Source organism: Jaculus jaculus, chromosome 11 (assembly GCF_020740685.1).
Source record: "Jaculus jaculus isolate mJacJac1 chromosome 11, mJacJac1.mat.Y.cur, whole genome shotgun sequence".
Taxonomy (NCBI): Eukaryota; Metazoa; Chordata; class Mammalia; order Rodentia; family Dipodidae; genus Jaculus; species Jaculus jaculus.
This window is the reverse complement of record NC_059112.1, coordinates 76,015,811-76,028,426: the sequence shown is the minus strand read 5'-3', so window position 1 is coordinate 76,028,426 and position 12,616 is coordinate 76,015,811. Positions and strand designations below refer to the sequence as shown.

Here is a 12,616-nt window from a genome sequence, read left to right as displayed (position 1 = left end):
TGGGATATCTTATGTTCTAAAACAAGTATTCTAGAAAGACATCAAGTATATGAAATACTTTACAAACTGTTATATGAAATAGCATCCAGTATCCACTGATGAGTTGCTAGACAATTATTTTGTTAATTTACAAACTTCCACATTTGTTACATATATTTAACTAAGGAATTACTTCTAATGTTCAATATAAATTAAATGAGAACACAAATGTTTTATGTTTAGCAAAATGAATTACTTTAATTAACCTTTTAAGTAACTGTTTTGTGGCTTTTCTTGATTAATGGAGGTTACAAGTATGAATTTGCTGAGAAATATAAATATTAAGACATAATTTTTAAAAATAAGAAATGTCTTAACCCTGAGGAAGAAAGCTGCCGGCACGCGTCGTCCTCGGGGCTCGCTCTCCCCGGGCCGCCGTGTAATTTTTGAGCTACCAACCCGTGCATTTTTGCGGATAAATCTCGTGTGTCCTGATCGCCATGGCTCAGCTCCAGGCACGCTTTTACACTGAAAACAAGAAATACACAGTCGATGATGTTCCCTTCTCAATTCCTGCCACTTCGGAAATTGCTGACCTCAGTAGCATCATTAATAAACTACTTCAGGCCAAAAATGAGTTGCACAAGCATGTGGAGTTTGATTTCCTTATCAAGGGCCAGTTTCTGCGAATGCCCTTGGTCAAGCACATGGAACTAGAGAACATTTCATCGGAAGAGGTTGTGGAGTTAGAATATGTGGAGAAATACACCGCACCCCAGCCAGAGCAGTGCATGTTCCATGATGACTGGATCAGTTCAATTGAAGGGGCGGAGGAATGGATCTTAACTGGTTCTTATGATAAGACTTCTCGAATCTGGTCCTTGGAAGGAAAGTCAATAATGACAATTGCGGGACATACAGATGTTGTGAAAGATGTGGCTTGGGTAAAAAAAGATAGTTTGTCTTGCTGGCTCCTGAGTGCCTCCATGGATCAGACGATCCTCCTGTGGGAGTGGAATGTGGAGAGGAACAAGGTGAAAGCCCTGCACTGCCGCAGGGGTCATGCCGGCAGTGTGGACTCCATAGCTGTCGATAGCTCCTGGACTAAACTTTGCAGTGGTTCCTGGGATAAGATGCTAAAGATCTGGTCTACAGTCCCGACAGATGAAGAAGATGAAATGGAGGAGTCTACAGATCGTCCAAGAAAGAAACAAAAAACAGAGCAGTTGGGGCTGACAAGGACTCCCATAGTGACCCTCTCTGGCCACACAGAAGCAATTTCCTCAGTACTGTGGTCAGATGCTGAAGAAATCTGCAGTGCATCTTGGGACCACACAATTAGAGTGTGGGATGTTGAGTCTGGTGGTCTTAAGTCAACTTTGTCAGGAAACAAAGTGTTTAATTGTATTTCCTATTCTCCACTTTGTAAACGTCTGGCATCTGGAAGCGCAGATAGACATATCAGACTGTGGGACCCTCGAACTAAAGATGGTTCCTTGGTGTCACTGTCCCTGACCTCACATACAGGCTGGGTCACATCGGTGAAGTGGTCTCCTACCCATGAACAGCAGCTGATCTCAGGCTCTTTAGATAATATTGTCAAGCTGTGGGACACAAGAAGGTGCAAGGCTCCTCTCTATGATTTGACTGCTCATGAAGATAAAGTCCTAAGTGTGGACTGGACAGACACGGGGCTGCTTCTGAGTGGAGGAGCGGACAACAGGCTGTTCTCTTACAGATACTCTCCTACCACTTCCCACGTGGGCGCGTGACGACCACGGATAATTTCATCACGGACGCTTTTTCTTGTTGGGATTTTGTTTTGTTTTGTTTGTTTTTGAGATTGGTAGAGTCTCACTGTAATGCCATAGACACTTTATAAATTAAACTGGTAGAGAATCATCAGATTACATCATTAACACAGAGGCGGAAAACGCCCTTTTAAAGTTTGCATAATGGTTCACCCTTCATAATAGGGAACATTTTACTATTATTGTGTCTTTCTTTTGTGTTTATGAAATTATAGTATGTGGCATGTATTCTCTACCTTATGTAGACACTTAAAATTAAACTGGTTTAAAATTAAAAAAAAAAAAAGAAATGTCTTTAAAGGATGTACATTCATAAAAATAATTTCATTATAATTTTACTACGAATTTATTTCCCATACTCATTCATATACAATTAATACATATGGGATTTTTCTAAGGCTGTGATTCATGTAAAAGCATGAATATTTGTTTTCAAAAATCTATTTACTACAGGAGATTCCATCCTCTCCAAACAGTGGCATCCAGAATCTAGATAGGTATGAATATGACTCTGGATAGAAGTGCTCAGTTTCATTGGTTGATATATCCCAGCATGCTGAACATGAAAAGCACAAGAAATGTTCTAACATTTGAGAGAAAATGGCTTAATGGACAAAGATGTAATATTCTATTAAGATAACCACTTAATTCTAATTAATTTTGACAGATATTTTACTACTTAGAAAAATCAGTTTTACTAATGTTAACATTAAATTAATAGAAAAAAATGGAAAAGGAACTAAGTTATTAAGTGTTATAAAAAGAAAATTAATTGATGCCTTGTATTTAAAGGGCAATTTAAGTTCAAAATATGATTTTGTTAAATGTTTATATGATTTTCTCATGAAAATGTAAAACCTAAATTTCAAAGACAAAAGATAAAACATGAAATGTTGGATCATATATATGAATACTTTTCCTTGCTTTATGGACTTTCCTTCATATAAAAAATGCTTATATCTTGTGAATATTAAAATGGGGCATTTTTTACTACTGGATATTAATGGTATTGTTATTAATCCATCCCTAATAAACAATATAGTTTTAATAAATACATGAGATTACATATCTTAATATCTGAGCCTATCCATATATTATACAATTAGGATAAAAGCAGTGAAATCCAAAAATAGATAATTTCTAATTTACAGTCTATGTCCATTGGATTATTATACTAAATATTTATGTTTGTAACAAAATTGTTCATGTGATTTGTGTAAGGGAATACTACATTTCCATCTTTATAGCTATTTCATAATATCATAATATATAAATAAGCCTCACAGATGCAGAACAATAGAAATGCCATTATAGATTTTTGTGCATTATTTTTGATTTTCAGATATGTTTACAAGTGTTTTATATGCTGAGCAGCTTTTAGTAGGGACTGATTTTAAAAACTAAGAAAAAAATGATATAGTGTTGTAGTATTTCCTACTAATTTTGTCATGGTATTGACAGTGTTGCAACTCATTTACTTTTCAATTTATATTGAAATATTTAATGAACAATTTTTAGCTTTGGTTCAATAAAGTTATCACATAAACAAGATATTCTTATGCACTAGGTGCTAAGTTTATTTATGTTCACTGATATTCTTTTTTGTTCAAAAATGCAAATGAAGCTTCCAAATGTTGATTTATCTAAAATATTGTCTAGGTCAAAATTTAAGACACTAGAGCCGGGCATGGTGGCACATGCCTTTAGTTGCAGTACTTGGGAGTAGATATAGGAGGATCACTGTGAGTTCAAGGCCACCCTGGGACTACATAGTGAATTCCAGGTCAGCCTGAGCTAGAGTGAGACCTTACCTTGAAATACCAAAAATAAATAAATAAAAATTAAGACAGTAGTGTAAAATTAGAATTGAAATATTTTTTGTCCAAGAATAAAAGACTTCCATTAGAATATTCTTCTCTGAGAAAGCAAATTTAAAAAGATCATATGTAGACAAAAATATATTTTTTGTTTGTTTGTTTGTTTTTGTTTTTTTGAGGTAGGGTCTTACTCTGGTCCAAGCTGACCTGGAATTAATTATGTAGTCTCAGGGTGGCCTTGAACTCATGGCAATCCTCCTACCTCTGCCTTCCAAGTGCTGGGATTAAAGATGTACACCACCCTGCCCAGCAAAAATATATTTCTTAATGTGTATTCAATGACTTTAATGTTTCATAAAATATATATAATAGATACAAATGCACATTTTGATTTTTAATAATTTTTAGAAGTATCTATGATTACAAATGCAACATTGTCTTATTTAAACAGATAGTTTAATCTAAACTGTGTTTATAACAGAGAAACAAGAACATTTGCTTTTATTTTAATCCTATGTTGTAAATTGTTTTTTGCATCTATATGTCTTATAAGCCAGCACCAAGGACATTTGAAAGGTTCAGATACCAACCTTTCTGTCAGGAAGCTCAAAATTCAAAATTCATTCATAAGAAAAAAATGATAAAATAACATATTTTAATTTAGGAATACAAAAGATGGTAATTGTATTGCACATTTTAAAAAATTTATTTTGAGAGAGAGTGAGTGAGAGAGAGCAAAAGAGAGAAAGAATGGGCATACCAGGGCCTTCAGCCACTGCAAACAAACTCCAGACACATATACTCCCTTGTGCGTGTGTGTGACACTGCATTTGCATCACTGTGTGTGTGGCTTAGGTGGGACCGGGAGATTTGAGCATGAGTTCTTAGGCTTCACAGGCAAGCACTAAACCATCTCTCCAGCCCCCTGTATTGCTCATATGTTAATGCAAACAAACAATACAAAATCAGTCATAGGTACATTAATTAGCCAGTTATGCTTAGAACCTCTTGGAACAGGGTAAATTTTTCCCATGCTGATTGAGAAACTTAGCTTGGTGGCTGAAGCAAAAATTAATGGCAGGTTTTCAGGCTAATAGTATGAAAAGCACTCATATTATATCAGCTGGTACCTCTGTAATGTTTCCTGCATTAGATAGATGTGATGGAGATTATTTGTCCTATAGAAGTCACTTTTCTTTTCTTGTACTAATGGATCATGTGTCTCCCCAATATTTGTTTCCATCTGTAAAAAGCAGAATCTTTAGTGACAAGAATGATAGTGATAGACACTGAGGAGAATCAAAACTCATCAACATTAAAGGAGACTTATAACACATTCCAATCACTGGGAAAGGTTAGCTCAAAGAAAGTAAAAGCCACTGGATAGAAAGGTGGATCTGAGGCATTGCCCCACAATGATTAGCTGGTTCATTCCTGACCCCACCATGGTTACTGCTAATCCCAATGAGGTGGGCCTTCAGTGAAATGGGGACATAACACAAGAAACATAGAATATATCGCAATGGGAAAAATGACCAATTCACAATATGTTCACATATTAAAGTTTTTAACAAAAATAATTTTTAAAAGAACTAATTTGGGGGAAATTGGGGGTTCAGAATGTATTTCCTTTTTTATTTCAAATGGGAGTCTATTTTTTTCAACAATCTCACAGCTGAAAGAAACACAGAGCACATCTGTACCTCAGGTACAAAGGATCACTTACAAAATAAAAATTGCTTAACAAAGAGAAGGTCTAAAGACTTAGGGTACAGGTACATCACAGCTTAATATTTTCATACACCAGAGGTTTATAACTATTTAATGTACCATTAACTATTTCTCTGATTATTTCATAATAAAACCATTGGTTGTTCAAGCTGTCTAAGAATCACTGATCCAAATATTAAAATGTTAATGGTTTTTAAGGGCTTTTCTGTGAAAGACAATGATGACTTCTTATGTTATTCCAGGGGCAAACATAGAAAAATTGGAGATAATTGGAGGAGACAGATTAACTTCTTATAGTGAATTACTATCAGTTTACATAGTTTAGATTTTCTTTTCTTTCTTTTTTTTTTTTTTTTTTTGTTTCTCATGGCAGTGTTTTAGAGTTTTGCTTTAGCCCAGGCTGACCTGGAATTCACTATGCAGTCTGAGGGTGATCCCTGAACTCATGGTGATCCTCCTACCCCTGCCTCCTGAGTGCTGCAATTAAAGGTGTGTAATACCTTGTCCTGCAATCTTTCAATTTAGTCCACTACATTAGCAGGATTACTACAAAGCTATCTCTGTTATCATTATCAGTTGCAAGATATGGAGTAGAATTTTGTTTTAGGAGGAAAGTGCCTTGAGCCATGTTCATTAATATAAAACCATTAGTACTCATTTTCCAATGAAAGACTGAAATATTTTAATTTAAAGAAAACTAGAATGTCCATATATATGTATTAAAATATTTCATGCATCAAATAATGAACTTGCTATTCAAAAATCCCTAATTTACTGACTTAGCTATTTTCTCTCTGATGATGATCTTTGAGTAAGCAGCTATTATTAGAATTACCATTACTATTCACCACATTATTAATTTTCCCAAATGACATTTGCCAATTAAAACTACTCTTATAAACTGTGAATGACAAAAGAAATTTCTCATTCTGAAAAATACCTATAATCCTAGAGTTCTATACACAAGCATCTATTACTATGTTATTTTCCCATCAACAATGATAGTGTATGTGCTGGCTTGAGAAAGCAAAGACATTAATTCAATATTAATTCAATAATTCACCCATTAGTTTATCATCAAGAAGAAATGAGTGCCTGGAAGAAGTTAAGCATGTGTGTTCTAAAGAATGGTCTATTTAGAAAGATGTTTTTAGGAATGTGATATTTTTGGAGTCCTCCCAATGGTTGGGGTACATTTTAAACTTGCTATTTAAATTATGGCAAGCTAAGTTTACTCCACATTTTACTTCAAGAATTGTTAGTAAAAAAAAAAATGACAAAATTTATACATTTTTCATGACAATCACTTAACATGATATCCAGCCTTATATTATTTTTAAAATTCAAAATATTATTTAATATATGCACAATAGTACATTTACAATGTTCTATAATATGCATGTAGCACATATTATTTCTGCATTTATATAATAGTGAATATTTGTGTTGTTTCAGAGAGCTCTTTAAGAAGATGATTTTAATTTGGAGAATATGCCCAAAAGTAGAGTGAACTTCTTGAGAAAAGACCTTATTGTTTTGAATATCTCTGAACCATTTTAGATTTCTACCCATAGTGTACCAGATTCCAAATTCTTCCAAATCCTTACCATCATTTACCTTTTCTGCTAAATAAGAAATATTTATAAAGAAAAACTTTTGTGGTGGTTAGATTCAGGTGTCCCCCATAAACTTAGGTGTTCTGAATGCTAAATTCCCAGCTGATGGAGATTTGGGAATTAATGCCTTCTGGAGGCAGTGTATTGTTGGGTGTGGGCTTATGGGTGTTATAGCCAGTTTCCCCATGCCAGTGTGTGATACACTCCCCTGTTACTGTTGTCCCCCTGATGTTGGCCCGGGAATGATGTCCACCCTCTGGTCATGCCATCATTTTCCCTGCCATCATGGAGCTTCCCCCTCAAGCCTGTAAGCCAAAGTAAACCTCTTTTTCTCACAAGCTGCTCTTGGTTGAGTGATTTCTACCAGCAATATGAACCTGACTGCAACAGTAAAGTGTTACCAAGGAGTGTGATTGCTGCTAGACTGTGTGGCTTTGGCATTTGAGCTGATTTTCAAGGGGAATGTGGAAGGATTTGAAACCTTGGCCTAAGAGATGCTTTGCAGTGCTGTAAGTACAGCTTGATGGACTATTCTTGTCAAAGTTGAAAGACCTGAATGCAGTAAGAACTATGGACTGTGAGGTTTGTTTATGAGGATGAGAAAGAGCTTTGCTTGGGCTGGGCTAGCAGTTTGTGTAATAAGCTGGGTGTTATGCCTGTTTCCTGAGAAGTTATGTAGGGTTGCTTTGTGTATAAATGAACTGGTATGAGCAGAGGGATATGACACAAAAGAAAAGTTTAGGCTGAAACTGTTGCCTATTCAGCTGCAATTGAGAGATTACAACCTTTGAGATTGAGCCATCTGACCTGCACTGGGGCAACAGGAAGAATGTAGACTCTTTTGAAGGGGCCTGAGTGCTCAAGAAGTGTCCTGTTCTTTAAAGTCTGCTTTATTCACCCCTGTATTAACAAATTGGCACCCTACTTGGTATTGTGGAGTATAAGAAATGCAAGAAAGTGAGGGTCATTGGGTTTGCAACATGGTCTTGTTTTTTTTTGGTTGTTGTTGTTGTTGGTTGTTGTTGTTTGTTTGTTTTTTTTTGTAAATGACCATAGGCAGTATGAAGCAGCTTTGCTGGATGCCTGCATGGAGACCACATGGGACCATTAGGATGAACCCTAGCTTGCAGTGGAGATGCTGGGATCACAAGAGGGCTGCTAAGGAAAGCTGCCGCCCCAATGAAGTTTCCCAGGACTGTGAGTAGCATAGCTGGAGGGGTGGAATTGGAACTCCAGAGACTTCTTGCTCGTTAGAATATCAAACTTGAAGTTATAGAGTTTGATGTTTGCCCTGGCTGTTTTAAATTTTGTATTGATTGAATATTTCTTTGCTACACCCAATGCTATCTTTGGCAGTATGAGTATTCTGTGCTATTAATGCCTCCTGGGGGCACTGTATTGTTGAAGGTGGGTTTATGGGTGTTACAGCCAGTTTCCCCTTGCCAGTGTTTGGCACACTCCCCTGTTGCTATTTTCCACCTGATGTTGGACAGGGAGTGATGTCCACCCTCTGCTCATGCCATTGTTTTCTCCTGCCATCATGGAGCTTCTCCCTCAAGCATGTAAGCCAAAATAAACCTCTTTTTCCCAGAAGCTGCTCTTGGTTGGGTGATTTCTACTAGCAATGTGAACCTGACTGAAAGTGGAGTAAATACAGAATGGGTGTAGCAGAAGGCAGTTACAAATAACAAACCCAAGCCACATGACCAGTTACAGAAACAAGGATTGTAATTGCAATGTTTCTGTCCTGCCTTGATACAGAGTGCTTGCACATATCTACACCAATATTAAGATTATATCACTAGCTAATGGTTGAATTTATATTAGACCTATTATATTAGAGGCTAAGCCTTCCTGAAGTAACTTTGCTTTGTTTTGGGTGGAAGATTTTGTGGTTCTGGCTATATGTGGGATAGTTAGGTGGAATTATGAGCTTGTTACTGTTTTCATTTGGAAATTATGGTGTAAGGAGATAAAGTTTGGCGTTAAGATGACAAGGGGTGGACTTGTGATAGTTAAGGTGTTGTCAAATTGATCTGTTTAGTAATCCACAGAAATCCTTTTCTGGTCAGTCTCTAAGGTTGCTTCTAGGAAGGATTAATTGAAGAAGGAAGTCCTTCCACCAGAGTGAGCCCTTCCCTCAAAGCAGGCAGCCCCTCTCAGAGGGGGCCTTTATATAAGGAAGCTCTGGGTGAAAAGACCCCTCCTACCTTCTTTCCACTTGCCTGCTGGAGCTGCTGGCTGCCTTCCAGTGTGGATTGAAGACCAGCATCAACTGAAGACCCACAGGGATCAAATCAAAGCACCTCCTCAGGAAGCCTCCAGGCCTTCCAGCACCATCTAAAGTGCCAGTTCAAGACTGCTGAGACATCTGGCCACATGGACTGAGCAGCTACCAGGTTCCTTAATTCTTGGGCCTGCAACTCCTATTAGACTACTGTAAAGACCCAGTGGAGATGCCAGGACCATCATATGGCTACCAAAGAAAGATGCTGGCCCCAGGTGAAGTTTTTCAGGACTGGAAGTAGCCTAGCTAGAGGGTTGAAATTGGAACTTCAGAGATTTGTTGCTGGTTAGTATTGTTGAACTTGGAGATTTGTCACTGGCTAGAGTAGTTGGACTTGAAGCTACAGAGCTTGATGTTTGCCCTGGTTGCTTTAAATCTTGTATTGGTTGAATATTTCTTTGCTATGATATCTTCTGCAGTATGAATGTGCCATTATGCGTTTTGGGGGACTTTTTGGTATTAAGGCTCAGTTAAAAGATCTTGGGTAAGGAAAGGAGGGGAGACACAAAGCTGGACCCAAAAAGGCAATGGTACCATAAAATTCTACATCCTAAAATATAGACCAAATGGCTGAACCTACCCCAGGCCCTTAGAGGGAACACTGGATTTACAGGGCCCTAGAGAAGGAATGACAAAAACTGTCCATTATCTCCTCCTATTTCTGCCTCTCTCTCTCTCTCCCGCTCTCTCTCTCTCTCTCTCTCTCCCTCTCTCATTCTCTCTCTCTCTCTCTCTCTCTCGCTCTCACTCTCACTCTCGCTCTCGCTCTCTCTCCCTCTTCTCTCTCATCTCCCTATCTCTTTTATATCACTTATCCGGTTCTTCCTTCTTTTCTTGGCTGCTGAACTATAACTCCTGGTTCCAGCAGGTGGTTATCATCTACAATGAGTTTTTGATCACAGAGACCTACAAGGTTTCCCAAAAGAAGACATATTTATGTCAGAGCACTTGAGGGCCCACCATAGGTTAGTGGTAAGACCCTACTGCTGAAGGTACCATACACTGGTGGTATGTATTATGGAGCAACGTGGCTGGAAGATGGAAGACAGTCAATCCCCAGACAGTGTATCTAGTGCCAGAAAGTACTACAAGAGTGACTGGGGAATGTAGACCAATATATGCCCAAGCAATGCATGGTCTAACTTACTTAGTAGCAAACAACTTGACATGATGCTCATACAAGTGCAATGGTGGTGCATAGCCATGGTGGGGAACCAACTGCTCTCAATTTGGCTAACTGATCTGCTCAGTGGAGCAGAACTCATAGCTGGAGCTGGGAAACAATTCAGAACCATATCCAAAAATGAACCTGCTCTCCATTATACTCTCTCTAAAAAAACAATGGTTATTACATTTACTTGGTGCTAACTTTACTCTCTGTTGGAGAATCTGCTTCTCTTTTTCAGATAGATTCAGATCTTAAGGAGGGAACCACCCCATCATACCTCAAAAGGGCCCCAGATGAAACTAAGAATAACTGGGGAAACACTCAAGAATGCTGTTTTCTTGGCAAACCAGGAACCAGCACAATGGTGAAAATAACAGAGAATAATTAACCCCTACCAAACCAGACACCCAGAGACACAGAGGCACCCAAGATCTCAACACAGAAACAGACCTAATATGAACCCAACATGGCATGAGGAATTCTGTGGGGGGGGGGGGGAGAGTGGGGAGAGTGTCAGAGAATGTCACAGAGACATTTCCTCCTACCCAAAACTAAAGGCTAACCCTACAATGCATGACCCATATACCCCAACAAGGAGTGTCCCTGTGGAGGGTGGAGGACAGGGAGAAGGCTAACAATGGTACCAACTTGACTGTATTCACTGAGTACAAAAATTTTAAAAAAAACTAGTAAAAATAAAATAAAATAAAGACATTGGAGTATGGGGATGTTTGAACATCATTAGAATTGATAAACACTATGAGAGCTTTTTTTATTTATTTATTTATTTATTTATTTATTTATTTATTTATTTGAGAGCAACAGACACAGAGAGAAAGACAGATAGAGGGAGAGAGAGAGAATGGGCGTGCCAGGGCCTCCAGCCTCTGCAAACGAACTCCAGACGCGTGCACCCCCTTGTGCATCTGGCTAACGTGGGACCTGGGGAACCAAGCCTCGAACCGGGGTCCTTAGGCTTCACAGGCAAGCGCTTAACCGCTAGGCCATCTCTCCAGCCCCACTATGAGAGCTTTTAAGGTTGGATGAATGCATTGCATTTTGTATCATGGATGCAGTTTATGGGAGCAGGAGCAGAATGTGGTGGTTTGATGCAGGTGTACCCCATAAACCTAGGTGTTCTAAATGGTAGGTTCCCAGCTGATGGAAATTTAGGAACTAACTCTTCCTGAAGGCAGTGTATTGTTGGGGGCAGGCTTATGGGAGTTATAGCCAGTTTCCCCACGCCAGTGTTTGGCACTCTCTCCTGTTGCTATTGTCCATCTTATGTTGGCTGGGGGTGATGTCCACCCTCTGCTCATGCCATTATTTTTCCTGCCATTTTGAAGCTTCTCCTCAAGCCTGTAAGCCAAAATATACTTTTTTTCCCCCACAAGCTGCTCTTTGTTGTGTGATTTCTACCAGCAATGCAGACCTGACTGCGACACCTTTTAACCAGGATGCCTTAAAACTAGAGAAAGTATAGTTCCTTCAATAGATGAAGCTGGAAAATATACACATTAAAATGAATGAATTCATCTAACTGTCTAATATAATGAACAAAAGACAAATACATATTATTACTTAATCATAACACACATAAACTATAAACTATATATTTCTAATAAGAAAATATAGGAATAGATCTAGGCATTTTTCTAAAGAAAATATAGGGATATGGGCTGGAGAGATGGCCTAGCACTTAAGGCACTTGCCTGAAAAGCCTAAGAACCCAGGTTCAATTCTCCAGATCCCATGTAAACCAGATGCACAACGTGGCACATGCATCTGGAGTTCATTTGCAGTGGCTGGAGGCCCTGGCATGCCCATTCTCACTTTATCTCACTGTCTGTCCTTCTCTGTCTCTAATAACTATTTTTTAAAGCAAATATAGGGATGGCCAAGCCAACAGGTGGATGGCAAGTTGTTCCATGTGAGTAGTCCCAACCATAGCATGTAGGTAGCCCACTAGCAAAAGAAGTTTTATTTTATAGTTAGAATATTTTTACTCACTGATCTATGAAAAAATACCCAAATTTCCTCCTTTGAGTTATTGTCCTCATCTGATTATGCCCAGCACATCTATTTTTCCCTATTTCTTCAAGCCTTCTGGATTGACCTGTTCTCTCTCTCTGTTGACTAAAGTGACTTAAAAGAAAGGGCTCATGTCATAAGAGTTAAGAGTAAACTGTCTTTAGTCAAATGTTTGT

The 12,616-nt window shown here is 38.3% G+C and overlaps 1 protein-coding gene across 1 annotated transcript; it reads left to right on the top strand.

The window, feature by feature from the left end:
• The first annotated feature begins 372 nt into the window (after positions 1-372).
• Positions 373-1,969, top strand: LOC123464469 (ribosome biogenesis protein WDR12-like). The gene has a single exon (XM_045161846.1). The coding sequence runs from the start codon at positions 480-482 to the stop codon at positions 1,749-1,751; it is 1,272 nt and encodes a 423-aa protein (XP_045017781.1). The 5' UTR covers positions 373-479; the 3' UTR covers positions 1,752-1,969.
• The last annotated feature ends 10,647 nt before the right edge of the window (positions 1,970-12,616 follow it).